At 40.9% G+C, this 16,272-nt stretch overlaps 2 protein-coding genes across 2 annotated transcripts; one reads left to right on the top strand and one right to left on the bottom strand.

Moving 5' to 3' along the window:
* Nucleotides 1–166: 166 nt before the first annotated feature.
* LOC124279566 (peroxisomal 2,4-dienoyl-CoA reductase [(3E)-enoyl-CoA-producing]-like) lies at nt 167–7,990 on the top strand. The gene is made up of 8 exons (XM_046715404.1): nt 167–330; nt 1,451–1,519; nt 2,130–2,247; nt 3,112–3,181; nt 3,738–3,862; nt 4,751–4,844; nt 6,217–6,321; nt 7,744–7,990. Exons 1-8 carry the CDS (start codon nt 254–256, stop codon nt 7,971–7,973), a joined length of 888 nt encoding a protein of 295 aa, XP_046571360.1. The 5' UTR covers nt 167–253; the 3' UTR covers nt 7,974–7,990.
* Nucleotides 7,991–10,359: 2,369 nt separating this feature from the next.
* LOC124279570 lies at nt 10,360–15,256 on the bottom strand. Its single transcript, XM_046715410.1, has 4 exons — nt 14,980–15,256; nt 12,453–12,613; nt 11,875–11,925; nt 10,360–11,295 (listed from the first exon to the last, which is right to left on the bottom strand). The coding sequence occupies exons 2-4, from the start codon at nt 12,600–12,602 to the stop codon at nt 11,128–11,130; spliced, it is 369 nt and encodes a 122-aa protein (XP_046571366.1). The 5' UTR covers nt 12,603–12,613; nt 14,980–15,256; the 3' UTR covers nt 10,360–11,127.
* Between the last annotated feature and the right edge of the window lie 1,016 nt (nt 15,257–16,272).

The following is a 16,272-nucleotide window of genomic DNA, read 5'->3' as shown; positions in this document are numbered from 1 at the left end:
TAGAATATCAAACAAAGCTATCACTACATCTATGTCAATGACATAAATGTATGGTATCTGTTTGTTGTGTCCGAAAATTTCAGTCTGCATTGTATTCACTAAGCTATACTTGTTTCAACAATTTTCTTTCAGGGACGAATCCTACTTTTTAAAGTGTAAACAAGTTCAAAGGTCACGCACATGTCTTCTGCATCAAAGTCCACTGATCTGTAACTTTCATTGATTCAACTGTGTTTATATTTGGAACGACAACATGTCACGAAATGATGTTATTCACAAAGAGACATGTGAAGAAAATTACAAATATATATTTAAACCAGACATACTAAGGTGAGATTATAAGAGAATTGAAATGATCTATCAGTCTTTCGTGCAAGAGAAAATAACATGACTTGCATAATTTTCCAGAAGTTCGCCACCTTCTCATGAGCTTGGTGGGGTTATGCATCACTGACAGCGACATCTGTACTTGTGATCTGGCGTGTAGGGTAATATTACTCTGAATTTAGTGTGGACAGTGTGTCCACCAAATACCAATAACTAATAAGACAAAGATATATGTATGATATATGCACTCATTTGGTGACCTGTACGCAAAGATATTTCTTTTAAATCTGCTTTGTTTTGTTTGTTATTTAACGCTACATTCACCAATATTCCAGCTGTACATGATCGGGTCTGGACCAGACAATCCAGTGATCAACATCATGAGCATTGATCTACGTAATGATCCATACGATGGCATGTGTCAACCAAGTCGGTGAGAATAGGCGGATGCAGAGGGGGATTGCGGGGGTTTTTGTCCTGAAAGTTTATTAAATGACCATTGAAACTTTCATGAAAATTACGTGTGCACCCTCCCTTTCTCAAGAATGTGCACACGTACGTGCTCTCGCATGCATGCGCACGCAAGCACGCTTACAAAAGCTGTATCTGCCCCTCGTAAGCCTGACCACCCAATAGTTGCATATATTAGGACAAACATGGGTTGCTAAGACCAATTCATCGTAAGTTCTTCCTGGGCAGTACACAGTGCTAGATAGGGTTAATATCTGGAGTAATACACACCTTCAGAAGCTGGAACGATTTTGTTGGCCCGTAGGTAGGCTAATTATATGACAAGAATGGTAGGATACTTTAGGGATAATTACCTGTGTAAATGAACCTTCAGTAACCATGCTTGTCGTACGAGGCGACTAACGGGATGGGGTGGTCAGACTTGCTGGCTTGGTTGACACATGACATCGGTTCCCAATTGCGCAGGTTGATGCTCATGATGTTGATCACTGTATTGTCTGGTCCAGACTCAATTATTTACAGACTGCCGCCATATAGCTGGAATATTGCTGAGTGTGGCGTAAAACTAAACTCACTCACTCACTGTGATTTTGATGGAATATTACCGAAAAAAGAATAAAACCCAACTGACTGACTCACTCTATGATTTCAGAGGGAAAGTTGCTTTTATAACCGGTGGTGGCTCGGGGATCTGCTTCACAATAACTGAGATCTTCATGAGGTGGGTTTAAGTCTTACTTTATGCATAGTATGTAAGATTTAGTTTTATTCTTTCCTTACGTTGTTAGAATGTAGCTTCCTTGGCACACTGACATTCTGAGTAACAGTACCATCTGTACATACCATACTTTCAGCCATCAGCTGTTGCTTCATGTCTAAAGATAAAAGGTAGTCCATATATATAAATATTCTTGTTTCTCATTACTGCCTGACCCAAATATTCCACCCAACCCTAAGATATTTTTTGATATTTTACACTAGAGAATGAAACTTTGACTCTCAAAACGTGCATGAATTTTTCACACTTCTAAGTTTTGATTTTCTATCGGAGAAAAGGGGTTCGGGGCATAAAATAAAATAAAATGTAAAAATAAAATCCGCCAGTCCGACCCATATTTTTTTTTAAAGTGATGAGAAACAAGACTATTTTTTTATGTGGCCTTAGTGTTTGGAGTTTGTGAAAAATACTATTATTTAACAAAACTGTTTAAACTGAAACCACCCACCTAAACTCCTCAATTTCTCCAAACAACCCCAACCCCTTATTTCTCTTGTGTGCATTATAACAGGCAGAGTGTCTGAAAGTTGTTGATAAAATGTTCGGTGTTTAGACATGGCTGTGACACAGTAATCGTCGGACGGAATTTGGAGCGAGTTAAGCAGGCGTCCGAAACACTGATGGCAGCGACAGGGGGGAGATGTCTGCCTCTGAGTGTGGATGTCAGGAAGGTGCGTCGCCATATTACCACTCTCACTCTCTCACTAGACAACTCACTCACTCACCCACCCACCCACCCACCCAACCAACCACCAACCACCACCCAACCAACCAACCAACCAACCAGCCACTCAGCGATATAATCGTGCTTGTATAAAGTTTTTACAATTTGAGTAGAACACTAAGGGTGTGTTGATCAAAGACAACTTTGCTGATTGTAATGTTAGGTCCTAATGGGATCCAGACTTTTCCCTGTAAGGACTGACTGACTGAGTTTGGTTTTACGCCGCTTTTAGCAATATTCCAGCAATATCACGGCAGGGGACACCAGAAATGGGCTTCACTCATTGTACCCATGTGGGGATTCGAACCCGGGTCTTCGGCGTGACGAGCCAACGCTTTAACCATTAGACTACCCACCGCCCCTCCCCGTAAGGACAGTCATGGGGACTGATCATATGAGAAAATGTCCTCCACTCAGTCAGCATAGCTCATTCAATATATTTAGATGCACTTTGTTTTCTTCAATAATTATGATGTACTATCAAATCACTTAAAGTAGAAAAAAGATAGCAAGGAAAAAATCTTTAAAACAAGATATTGTTTTTTGGTTTTCACTGTGTGCTTTGTTCAGCATCAATAGTGGGCAATAAAATCATGTAGTAGATTACATTATCATCATCATAATTATCCCCCGCGGCGTGTTTAACACAAAGCGGGGGATATAGTATTAGGCTCCGTCCGTCCGTACGTACGTACGAATTGGAATATCTTAAGAACCGTTCACTAGATTCTTTTCATAATTGGTACCTAGGTTCATCACAGTATAAGAAAGGTCCAAGTCAGGTTTGGTGACCTTGTTGTTATTATTTCAGCCACAGCAGATACTGGATGCAGTAGATGAAGCAATGGGACAGTTCGGGAAAATTGACATATTGGTGAATGGTGGGTCTTCCTTATAAATACTCAATTGGTGATTTTATTAAACAAAATCGACCCGTGAAGATCCGGGTTAGAAGTGATCTTCAGTAACCCATGCTTGTCATAAGAGGCGACTAACGGGTTCGGGTGGTCAGGCTTGCTGACTTGGTTGACATGTCAGCGTATCCGACTTGTGTAGATCGATGCTCATGCTGTTAATCACTGCCACCATATAGTTGGAATACTGCTGAGTGCAGCATAAAACTATGCTCACTCACTATTAAACGAAATCACAAACATATTTTTCAATTTTAATCAATCATTTGCTTGATATAAAAAGAACGGCAGTTTGAGAAAGCAGAACATATTGTCCCTTGGCTGATGGTCTCTCCTTGTCAAGGGTAATGCCAAAATGGAACTGGGTTTGTAAATTGACTGACAGTTTAGAACAGTGTTCATGATATTTTTGAGACTAAAGTCCTCGGTGTCTAAAAGAACAATAGGTGTGGGAGCAATGATGTTTTTAATGTCTCCCTGGGAGACTACAATGGCAATACCATTGGTTCCTGACTTTATGTAGGTGCTGCTGGCAACTTCCTCTGCCCTCTGGACCAGATGTCCTTCAACGCCTTCCGCACTGTCATGGAGATTGATGCTCATGGGACATTCAATGTCAGCAAGGTTGTGTACGACAAGAGCATGAAGGTGGGTGGATGTGGATCTGCTTTTGTTGTAGAGTGAGTGAGTTTGGTTTTACACTGCTTTTAGTGATATTCAAGCAATATCACGGCTGGGGACACCGGAAATGGGCTTCACACATTGTACCCATGTGGGGTATCAAACCCGTGTTTTTGGCATGACAAGCGAACGCTTTATCCACTAGGCTGTTGTAATGATACACAGAGAGACCTAGGGGGTGTATACCTAGGTGTATACCTGGGGGCTGGGGACTCTGACATTGAGTCCTGCAAAGGGATAATTTGTTGTGATGCCCTTCTCAGACCCCACAGTCCCACTGTCACATACAGGTATCCCAAAACGAGCTGAATTCGACGTTCTGGTGATTTCGACGATGTCATTGCTCACGCTACATCGAAGGAGTATGTGTGCGATCGGAATGGACAAGCAATTTCATTGGTAGGGCGGATGACCAATGGCTGTCATGAGAACTTTTATTGACGATTCAAATCCGGAAGTTAAGTTATATGAAAAGCAAACAAACATCAAAACATCATTAATACCACTGCAGATGCAAAATCAGCTGCCAATATAACAAGAAATTCAGGAAGATCAGTCATCTACTTGTGACAGGCAATATGTAAATAGGAGGCCACGTTATCACAACACTCCCTCGCAATGCAGAGCAAAAAGTATGGCTCATCATCGAAAATCCATACAAAATCCCCCCATGTTGAGAGCGGCAACGATGTTGCCGTTAGGATGTCATCAACGCTATTTCTGTAGGAAAGACTTTTAAATTAAAATCTTGAGTTGATATTAAACATAAAAATTTCGTTTTTGTCTTGCATCGTGGAAAACCCAGACACCGGGACATGTATGTGGCTGCTTATCCCATGCTGTCTTGTCTTGTAGACAAATGGTGGCGTCATCATCAACATCACGGCACTGCTGCATCTCCGAGGAACCCAGATGCAGACTCACGCTGGCTCAGCCAAAGCAGCCATCGGTTTGTATGTGTAGGATAAAGCACTACACCGCGGTTATTAGGGATGGGTATTGCAGAGAATTTTCATATTGCGATATATTGCGATGCGAAAGCATGTATTGCGATATGTATTGCAATATATTGCGTGAAGTATTTTTACACAAAAAAACTACTTATAATCGAGGTAATGCTTGATTTATGGAGCAAATACACAGCAAAAACACTATGCTTGATTAAGCTTTAATAACAACTTTTATTCATGATTAAAAATAAAAATGTGAATAATATTTGGCACAAATGGAAAAACGAAATATCCGAAGATTTCCGAGAGTTACGAAGTTTTCCGAATGCAAGTCAAAATACCGGTTTTCGATCATCGTATCGCAATACGTATCGTTTTCATGTGTGAACCGGTTAATACCGGTAAACCGGTTATATTGCGCAGCCCTAGCGGTTATGGTTGGGAAAGTAAGACCCGAGTCCGGAGGGTGTGGAGAAGTAAGACCGAGAGCGTGTATCCGATGGTCGAGGGCTTACTTTCCCAACCATAACCGAGGAGGAGTGCTTTATTATACATATAAACCGTTAATGATAGATAATTAAATGATCGTGTAATGAAGCTACATAACAGTAACTGAAGCGCTAGTAAAATCAATTTGATGACAGTCGGCCTAACTATTAATAGATAATTTAACCCTTGCTTCTTTGTCGGCCCGGTGGCTTGATAACCTGAGAGGTGCGTTTTCATTCATGTTAGGGAAAATATTTGCACATTAATGTTGATCTTTGACGATATTTTACAATTGATTTCAAACACTCATATATCATCTGAATTTGAATGTTGATATTAATATAGAGTTAGGAAAAAGTAAGACCTGGAAACTGGTCTTACTTACAAAAAGTAAAACCGGGAAATAGGTCTTACTTACAAAAAGTAAAACCTGGGAGCAAACAAAAAACCTCAAATGCGGTTATTTCTGGGAAAAGAAGCCATGTCTAATATCTAGTGAGAAGCACCCTTCAGGTTTATATTGACATGACACATAATCCCTTGTGCTGATCCCTGCAGAATGTAAGGGTAGAGTATATCAGTGCATTTCATGTTTACATGCAGCGATACGATACACGTATCGATATAAGCTGATACACTTTTTAAAATACAGTACTTGCTATTCTTTCAATAACCCATTATTAGGCAGGAAAATATTGAAAAATGTATTGCAATTAGCAATTTGCACATCATGCTGTAGACCCATTTTCTTGATGTTAAGATGTGTAAATCCGATACTTTGTGTCTCTTAAGAAAAGGATATAACTGGTGCGTGATGGGTAAGAAGTGACTTTTAAGTCCTGCGAGCACATCTCTTCCATTCCTGCAATGGTTCTGTTTCAGAGGCAATGACCCGCCACATGGCAGTGGAGTGGGGAATGAATGGCGTGAGGGTCATGTGTGTGGCACCGGGACCAATCGCAGACACAGAGGGAATGAGACGCCTTGGTATGTTCACCCCACTTCTGGAGAGGTTATTATTGGCACTGTTTGACACAGCTATCAGCAAAAGCATGTTCTAACAAGAATTTAGATGCCTTGGTATGTTCACCCCACTTCTGGAGAGGTTATTATTGGCACTGTTTGACACAGTTATCAGCAAAAGCATGTTCTAACAAGAATTTAGATGCCTTGGTATGTTCACCCCACCTCTGGAGAGGTTATTATTGGCACTGTTTGACACAGTTATCAGCAAAAGCATGTTCTAACAAGAATTTAGACGCCTTGGTATGTTCACCCCACTTCTGGAGAGGTTATTATTGGCACTGTTTGACACAGTTTTCAGCAAAGCATTCTAACAAAATTTAAGCTTTGGTATGCATTTGTTCTAACAAGAATTTAGACGCCTTGGTATGTTCACCCCACTTCTGGAGAGGTTATTATTGGCACTGTTTGACACAGTTATCAGCAAAAGTATGTTCTAACAAGAATTTAGACGCCTTGGTATGTTCACCCCACTTCTGGAGAGGTTATTATTGGCACTGTTTGACACAGTTATCAGCAAAAGCATGTTCTAACAAGAATTTAGACGCCTTGGTATGTTCACCCCACCTCTGGAGGTTATTATTGGCACTGTTTGACACAGTTATCAGCAAAAGCATATTCTAACAAGAATTTAGACCCCTTGGTATGTTCACCCCACCTTTGGAGGTTATTATTGGCACTGTTTGACACAGTTATCAGCAAAAGCATGTTCTAACAAGAATTTAGATGCCTTGGTATGTTCACCCCACTTCTGGAGAGGTTATTATTGGCACTGTTTGATGACACAGTTATCAGCAAAAGCATGTTCTAACAAGAATTTAGATGCCTTGGTATGTTCACCCCACTTCTGGAGAGGTTATTTTTGGCACTGTTTGACACAGTTATCAGCAAAAGCATGTTCTAACAAGAATTGCTGGTGGTGGTGGTGCTCAAGTCAGGATGCAAGATTGTTGACGTCTTGGTAGATATATATTTTGATGTTGCGGTCAGCAACTGTTCAGCAAGAATATCTTACTGACTTGTGTCCTGGATAAAGGAGCTCTGCAGTATTGTAGCATCAGGTCATTCCTCATTTCATTGAAGTAGCCTAGTGGTGGAAGTGTTTGCTGTCATGCTCGGTTTGATCCCCAACATGGGTACAATGTGTTAAGCTTATTTCTGGTGTCACTGTAATATTGCAGCAATATTACTAAAGGTGGAGTAAAACTAAACTCACCCCTCATTGCCACTGTCTAAAGCTAAGGAATTAGATCTTCAGTTCCAGTGTTGCCATATTTTCAACTCATGTAAAGCTACATTTAAATTCTGATTGAGAATATAAACACTTTCAGAAATGGAAACAAATAATTCTTCACTGATCCTAAAACTTTCTGATCCAATTTGCAGGTGGTGGGAGAGTAAATGAGGAATATGAGAAGTCAATTCCAATCCAGAGGCTTGGTCTGCGTGTGGACATCGCAGACGTCTGCCTCTTTCTGACAACCAGGGGCAGTGAACTCCTGACTGGCACCACAATCGCAGCTGATGGTGGCAGCTGGCTCACTGGCTCCAACAACTTCTACCAAACAAAGAAGCTGTTGTCTGCTGGACACTCCCTGAGCAAAGCCAAGTTGTGAACAGGGACGAGGAGAAAGGAACTACAGAGAACATGCTTTGTCAGGATGAACATGTGAACAAACAGCTGATTCATGATGATGATGATGATGATAATGATTAAAGATGATTAAAGATGCTTTGATGATGATGACGACACTGATGATGATGATGATGATGTCAAGCTCTGGAGTCCTCTTTGCCTGTGATATGTTTAGTAAATGGTTACTCAGATATGTATTATGCAGTAAAATTATGCAAATGATTACATGGTGCCAATTGTTAATCAGTGTTTTCATTTGTAAACAACATTTTTCATTCTATGTTAATTTTATTCTATCTTACCATTACAATCTGTGCTTAGTAAACCATATATATTAGCCAGGAACTTGCAAAAATGCGTTAAACAGCTGTGGTCCTGTGCACAGAGCTCAGGTCACGAATCAGTTGAAAGAAAGCAACATCGAGCTCGGACAGTCCTTGGATGGGTGACCGTTTTTGGCAGCTTGACTCCTGAGAATTTCTAAGACTTCAGTCCTGCCCCACAACGAAGCACATGTGATACATGTGGTCTCACCTCAGGCAAGTGAGTTTGTTCAAAATTGCCTCTGTTCACCCAGCAGAAAATGGGTACCCGGTTGGATAAAGTCATGTGACTTCTAGCGCCTAACAGGCAGCTTGGGTTATCCGGGGTAATAATCAGATTCTGATAAAGCGCCGAGAGCAATCACTTGGTGTTTGGAGACTGTGGGCTATAGAAGATGACTTATTATTATTATTAAACCAGATCGTGTAAACAGTGTATTGGATACACATACGTATGAAGAATGGTGACATTGTTCTACTATTCGTAGGTATGCATTAAATTCATGTATGTATTTTTCTGGAAGGAATTATAACAGTTAAAAAATCAGATGGTTTGTTACAATTTGTTTTGATTTAAACATATTTTTTGCACCAGGACACATGTGATCATGACTTAAGTAGCCCTCTCTCAAGATAGTTTTACACAATAGTATTAACTCAGCACTACCTGAATCCAGTTACAATTTTATGAATTTTGTCCCAAACAGGGGATCATATACAAATATCCTGAAGTGAGTGAGTAATTTTTTAAGTTGGGTTTTAGGCTTTTAGCAAAATTGGAGCAATATCATGGCAGAGGATACCAGAAATGGTCTTTACACATGTGGGAATCAAACCCGGGTCTTCAGCGTGACAAGTGAATGCTTTAACCACTAGACTACCCAACCGCCGCAATTATACTGGAATGCACATGGAGAGCACATGTTTCACGCAATATCTCAAAAGCTGGGGATCGAATGTTCACGTCTTCAGGGATCAGGTTACTGGATTCAGTGAAATGTGTGTGTTCTATTATCCAAGATGCTGATAGTCGCATGCCCTGTAGACTTCACTGCTATACTGATTGTCCTGTCATAAGATATAGGTACAAGAGGTGGACGTTCCGATCAGTATCCGATCAAGTGCCGTGAGTTGATATATTCTTTGATAAAGCATTTTAACGGAGGTACATAAATAATAATTTATCATCCGAAACACACCACATGAAGCGTAATAAAATCTCTAATCTTCCTTTGTACTTATGAGAGGGTACTTGAAGGAGCTTCTATGAAGTATTGAATGCTTCAGTCAGAGGTGAAGGTGAGGTGAAATGGGATTTAAGAATATTTCGCTCATGTGACGACGTGCATGCGTGTGTGTGTGTGGCTGCTTGTACTAGCCCAGACTTCAGCTGGTGCTAGCTCACTGAGATACCCAACTCAGACACATTATACTGTCTCCGAGCCGACCAGTCCTTGCTGTACCCATTATGCCGAGCGCCAGGCAGGGACCAACAAGTACCATATTTTAACGTCTTTTGGTATAACGCGGTCGGGGATCGAACCCGCGACCTTCTACTGTAACCACTACACCGCGGAGGCGGGCGCATCAGTCAGAATGCTGAGGACATTTTAGATGCTCATATATACATATGACGTGCCCCAAGTAAGTCAGCGTTGACCCTGGTACCGTCCGGATCGACATGAGCGCCCAGCGTCCTTTTGGACGATAGCAATTAAATAGTTCAGATTTCAAAATACCTTGACAATGTTTAATTCAACAACAGACCAGGGTCATCTAGAACTGTATGTCTTCACATAAGTTCATGTGTACGTCAGGATATATTTTCAGAGCTGACTCGGAAATGTCTTTTATGACAAATATATTTGGCAACAAATCTCCACTAAAAGCAGAATCAGTTTAATCATTCCGACAAGTTTTTGAGCAAGTGTTCATGAATCACTATCGAATAGTGATGATATCAGATGGTTTCGAAAACTCAAACGTATCTTATGGCAACTGTCACAAAACATGCAAAGGCAAGACATTCTCCAAAACTGAGAATAATATATAAACATTTTATTGATAGTTCAAGGTTATTCCAACCAGTCACAAGGTCATTCTAAATTGGTACATCCTGTCATGATCACAGACGCACATCATGCACGAACACCGAGGTGAATATATACGTAGTCATATTCCAATTTCATTCAAATCAGACACAAAGTAATTAACCAATTGGAACTCTCTGGATGTTTTGTATTACTCCGTGTTATAAATTAGCATTTCGCATTAGGGAAGTATATCTTTACTTATTAAGCAAAACAGGAAAATGGCATCGCTGTCATCGATGTAAAGTTTCAGCTTATAGTGAAAAAGGAAATGCATTATACTAACGCTTAGCCTCTGAAATATAAAATATTTAATAGAAACAAGCAAATACATTTGAAATGAAAAGGTACCCTCGTGCCTAAACCTTTGAAAATAACTTGCTTCATTTAGGGCTGCAGCATAAGAGAAGGCCTTGGCGAGAGGGAAAATGAATCACGGAATCACCATGCTTGTTCTGCCGAATCCAGTCACACCTCTACGTCTTGAACGACCAAGAGATATTTGACCACAGGGCAGCTGACAGGACTGACTGGGCAGGCATACACATGTGACTGCATTCACATCGACTTAAACACCAGTTAATGGAGGCTCAATGTATTCATAGCAAATAATACTATTATGATAACATTGCCGCAATACACACGAGCAGTATGACAAGCAGACAACCCAACTCGTCAAGGACGCTCTGATACATTTAATACATTATTGTTCATCCTGGTACTATCGTCTTTCCGCACACGTAGTTCTCGCTAGTCCGTACACAAGGGTGTTCCCAGCCTGTCTCTCTCGTTCCTGTTTCAGTTTCTCCATCTGGGCCTTTTCTATTTCATCTTGATAGTTGAACCCTGGTCCTACTTCAGGATGCGGGAAATGTTGTAAAGATTTGTCCTGAAATGGATGCCACGTAAGTAATAGTTCGATGTAATTTGTATACTGCTTGAATAAATCGAATAGGCAATGAACTTCTGAAGTATGTTGGTTGGTTGGTTGTTTTACGCCGCACTCAGCAATATTCCAGCTATACGGCGGCGGTCTGTAAATAATCGAGTCTGGACCAGACAATCCAGTGATCAGCATCGATCTACGCAATCAGGATACAATGACATGTCAACCCAGTCAGCGAGCCTTACCACCCGATCCCATTAGTCGCCTCTTACAACAAGCATGGGTTGCTGAACTAGATCATCACGGGTCTTCTGAAGCATGTACTGATACAAGACCAACCAGACGAGACTTTGTGCTTGATCATATATATATAATATCCTATCATATTTTCTTTGCAAACTATCCTTGAGGAAGGAAATACTTCTTAAATCATCTTGACCCTAAAAGAGACTTGTCCTTTACAACAGGGTGAGGGTTGGGGTGCTGGAACTTGTGTTATTACTGTATCATATAGCATAAAGACTCGGGGAGACTATTCTACCTATATTCAACCATGTACAGGTAGTGTGTGTCAACACTTACCAAAGAAGTGGCGAGATTTGCTATTTGATTTTGGACATCCATCTTCCAACTCTGAAGTAAAATGAAGACATGTTAGAATAGACCATCTGCAGCTACATCGCTCACAGACAGACACACAAACTCAGGCATGGGCTAATTAATGCTTGGGTCTCTGAAAACATACAATTGAAAGAAAATATACATGTAAATTAAAAGGAGCCCCACTGGGGTGCCTGAACCAGAGGAAAATCTAAATCTAGATTTGCTTCATTTAGGGCTTTTTTGCATTGGACTTAGTGGGAAGATAAAACTATTTAGTTCAGGGAATATGAGACAGAGTAGCTCAGACATTTACACAAATGAGAGAGAGAGAGAGAGAGAGAGAGAGAGAGAGAGAGAGAGAGAGAGAGAGAGAGAGAGAGAGAGAGAGAGAGAGAGAGAGAGAGAGAGAGAGAGAGAGAGAGAGAGAGAGAGAGAAAGAGAGAGAGAGAAAGAGAGAGAGAAACATACACTCTCAAACACCAAAATAAAGACACGCGGAATAACCCATATGGCGTTTCGTCATGAATAGGGTCATCTATTCATGATACATGCAATACCTGGTACATCTCCCTCTTCTCAATGTTCCACTCGTGGGGCAGCGTCCACTCCTCTGGGTGAGGGGTTAGTTTGCTGACGTTGAGAGAAGGGAGATCTATGGCGGAGCTGCTGGAGGAGTCTGGACCTACACTCGCTGGTCGTCCGGCCATTGTGGCGTTACCTGTAACATAGCAACAACATTATTGCTGATAAGGGTTTTGTCGCTTCTATTTCATTTCCCAACTCACTCACTCACTTTAAATATACTCATGCCAATAATGGTTGTCACCCCCTCAACTTCACCCACACGTCACACCCCCCCCCAACACACGTCACCCCATCTCCAATTAAAAAAATTGAAGAGGGTGACAACCATTATTGGCATGAGTATATGTTAATACACACTGTGCCACACACGGGACCAGCTTCTTAAACATGCATTTAAGTGTCGATATAGTTGTCCGTTTTCATATGTAATAATGCATGTGTTTAGTCATTATGTTCATATATTACAACTATTCTCTGAAAACAGCTTACGGAAATACTTTGAGGTCAGCAAAATAAACTCGAGTGAAAAAAACAGCTTTACTTTTCGTGCATTTCAAGATCTAAAATGCAATCACAGAAACATATATGACATAAAAATGTAAACTATCATAAATACCTGTGATTAGCTAATACAGGTACGTTAACCTTAATGCCACTTAAAACAGGTACAATATATATACATTTACATACGTGCTGATACCAATGTAGAAACTGTTACCTGCTCGTTGACTCGACTCCTTTGTCTGTTTATTGATTACTTTACAACATACACACAGCACGACATCAATGATTCAATATATCTACGCAGCGAATGTCTGACTGGCAAGGGACATAGATAACAAACCCCAATCATGTAGCCAAACCACGGATTGCGAAGCAATGCTCATGTATCGTCTTAACGTGCTATTGTTACAAGGTCAGCACATAGGCTGGCGGACACCTAAAGCTGTGGAATATGCCAGCGGGTGTCTGCTTTGTGTCGACTGTAATAATAATTCTTTCTTTCACGCATGGAAAGACCCGGGTATTATGTTTAACGCCCGTGAATAGTTCCAGTACTTCGTGATCATATGATGGTCACTTGGTCTGCCAGCTTGATTCCTGAGAGTTTCCTGGACTTCCGTCCTGCCCCACAAAGAAGCACATGTACGGCATATGGTTTCACTTTAGGCAAGTGACTTAGTTCACCCAGTAGTGAATGGGTACCCGAGGGGATCAGATGATTATATATTGGGCGACCTTGTTTCAGCCAGCTTGACTCCTGAGAGTTTCCTGGACTTCCGTCCTGCCCCACAAAGAAGCACATGTAAGGCATATGGTTTCACTTTTGGCAAGTGATTTTGTTCACCCAGTTGTGAATGGGTGCCTGAGGGGATCAGATGGTCATATCTTGGGTGCCCCTGTTTGGCAGCTTGACTTGAGCAAGTGACTATGTCCAAATTATTCACCCAGCAGTGGGATGCAATGACCATATAACCTTCTGACGCCTCCCAGGCCTTTTGGGTTATAGTGTACACTGGTCCATTAGCCGGGGTAATAATGTCAGCGTTTTGAGCATACACTTCGTGTATGGAAGTAGTACAATGTAAGTACACACAGTATATATGTAAGAGTCGACGAAGACCAAGGACTGGTGTTTACAATGTTGTATGTCGTAACCGAGGTATGGTTTACACTACCAACTATGAATTTGTCTAATTCGATGGTTTATCTGCCTCCACGATGCAGGTGCTATGTCGCTGCTACGGCGTAAAACAACATTTAGTCTCATTCACTGATGACATGTATCGTCGATACATTAGTATGACATTTCGAAATGCACATTTCAAAAACAATACTCAAGAAGGTTAAAACTATGTTAAAGAAAAGGCGTCTTTCTATATTAATCATATTGCTGAAATACATATACAATATAGTCAATAATAGGATTAATTAATACACAGGAGATGTTATTGCATATATACAACCTGACGGGCCTGGCTAGTATACAGATATAATAGGTATCCAACTGCTGCTTGTTGCTTACAAACGTATAACTACACAATTTCATGGTATAGTTAATTGTATTATGTGGTGTCTTTTAATGGAAGAACGGGATGTTTTAAAGATGACGACTCTACATGCATGGCAGAAGATTATGAGGAAATCAATGATACTGTAGCAGACATGCACTTGCAATGAACGACGAACCTCTTCTGATAAAATATGCAGTTTCGTTAGAAGAATATTGATTTGTATGTATGTATATTTATATATACAAATCAATATTAGGTTATTGATTACGTGTTTGATCCACTTATCGTATGGCAATAAGGATTAAATTCTACGTGTTGAAAAATGACAGTGATGAGTGGGTGAGTTAAAATTTAAGATCGCATCGGCATTATTTCAGCCATATAGCGACTGAGAGTGAAGATTAATGACAAAAACTGAAATCTAAACTACAAGTATAAACACTTAACAACCCACTACAATATTATTCTCCGATCAAGCACTCACCTTCTTGTGTTACTAGTGCAGTGAGTAATCTCGCCAATACCCAGCTCGCCACTAGATCGGCCCTCTACGCTGTAATCTTCCACTAAGACCTCACAACCAATCCGTGGAAGCTTGTTGTATCAACGCACATTTAGTGAGATGACCCTTGAGGCCTCCGATAACGAGACCGGTCTCACCGTACGTTGTTGCTTCCCTTAGAAACGGCAGTTATTGTTTGAATAATTGATATGACGTTTCAAGTCACAGGTGCTTGCAGCGCTGAGTTGAGCTACCACCGGTTTGTGTTGTGTAGGACTGCAGGAGACTATCCATCTGAAACGGCATATATACAGGTCTCAGGGCCTCAGTCAGTAATCTGACTTAAGTCGGAGGTGGAATACAAGTGGATTAGTAGGTAAAGACAGCTGTTATGAATGGGGGTATTATGCACCATGGGTGTGAATGCGCCCTCCGTAGACGGACGCCATACGCTTGGTGTTTGTACAGTATTGATTCTATTTGATTCAGTAATGGCACTGTAAAACATTGATTATGTGTGAGTGTAATATCTTGTATGGGATTTGGTAACCATTCCACCCACACGCACGCACGCACGCGCGCACATAAACACGCACGCACGCACACACACGCACACACACACACCACTAACAGGCACATACCCAAACACGTTACTGTATTATTGAAATATATTACAGATTTTCTGAGGAAAATGTGTCCGATCCTTTCAGGAACCACTCAGACACGTTCGTAATGGTAGCAGCTATTGTATGGTGGTCGCTCGTCACGCAGAAAGCCCGGGTTTGATTGCTGCATGGATGCATTGTGTGTTGTCCATTTTTAACTGAGGGAGTATGGTTTTTACGCCGCATTTTGCAACATCCCAGCAATATCACGGCGGGGAACACCAGAAATGGGCTTTACATATTGTACCCATGTTGAGAATCGAACCCGGGTTTCAAGCATGACGAACGAATGCTTTAACCACTAGGCTGTCCTACTGCCCTTCCACTTCTGAGTCGATGGTGTAGGCACGGTAAGATAGATACATAGAACACATCTTTAAAAGTTTTTAACGACGTCTCATAACTTCCCCCGACAATATAATGACGTCATTAAACATATCTGGGCGGTTGCCATAATGCCATAAAGTTTGGAAATGTGAAGTAAAATCCATCATTTTTTAAGTTGAGATCAAGATTCAAGCTTCAGATAAAGATCCTATTTTCTTGAACTTGTGAAATGACATTTTTATCCTAAACTGGCAAAACAGATAATAGCCCCTCGAAAAATACA

Source organism: Haliotis rubra, unplaced genomic scaffold (genome assembly GCF_003918875.1).
Source record: "Haliotis rubra isolate DU_JTF1 unplaced genomic scaffold, ASM391887v1 Scf252, whole genome shotgun sequence".
Taxonomy (NCBI): domain Eukaryota; kingdom Metazoa; phylum Mollusca; class Gastropoda; order Lepetellida; family Haliotidae; genus Haliotis; species Haliotis rubra.
Note: the sequence above shows the minus strand (reverse complement) of the source record. Positions and strands in the feature narration are given on the sequence as shown.

Bases quoted from the DNA above. Each gene is read 5' to 3' on its own strand.
- LOC124279566 (XM_046715404.1), top strand. From the start codon at position 254: ATGTCACGAAATGATGTTATTCACAAAGAGACATGTGAAGAAAATTAC. The intron at 2,248-3,111 runs GTGCGTCGCCAT...TTATTATTTCAG, and splicing joins TGAGTGTGGATGTCAGGAAG to CCACAGCAGATACTGGATGC. The intron at 3,182-3,737 runs GTGGGTCTTCCT...GACTTTATGTAG, and splicing joins AATTGACATATTGGTGAATG to GTGCTGCTGGCAACTTCCTC.
- LOC124279570 (XM_046715410.1), bottom strand. From the start codon at position 12,602: ATGGCCGGACGACCAGCGAGTGTAGGTCCAGACTCCTCCAGCAGCTCC. The intron at 11,926-12,452 runs GTATTGCATGTA...ATTTTACTTCAG, and splicing joins AGAAGAGGGAGATGTACCAG to AGTTGGAAGATGGATGTCCA. The intron at 11,296-11,874 runs GTAAGTGTTGAC...CATCCATTTCAG, and splicing joins CAAATCTCGCCACTTCTTTG to GACAAATCTTTACAACATTT.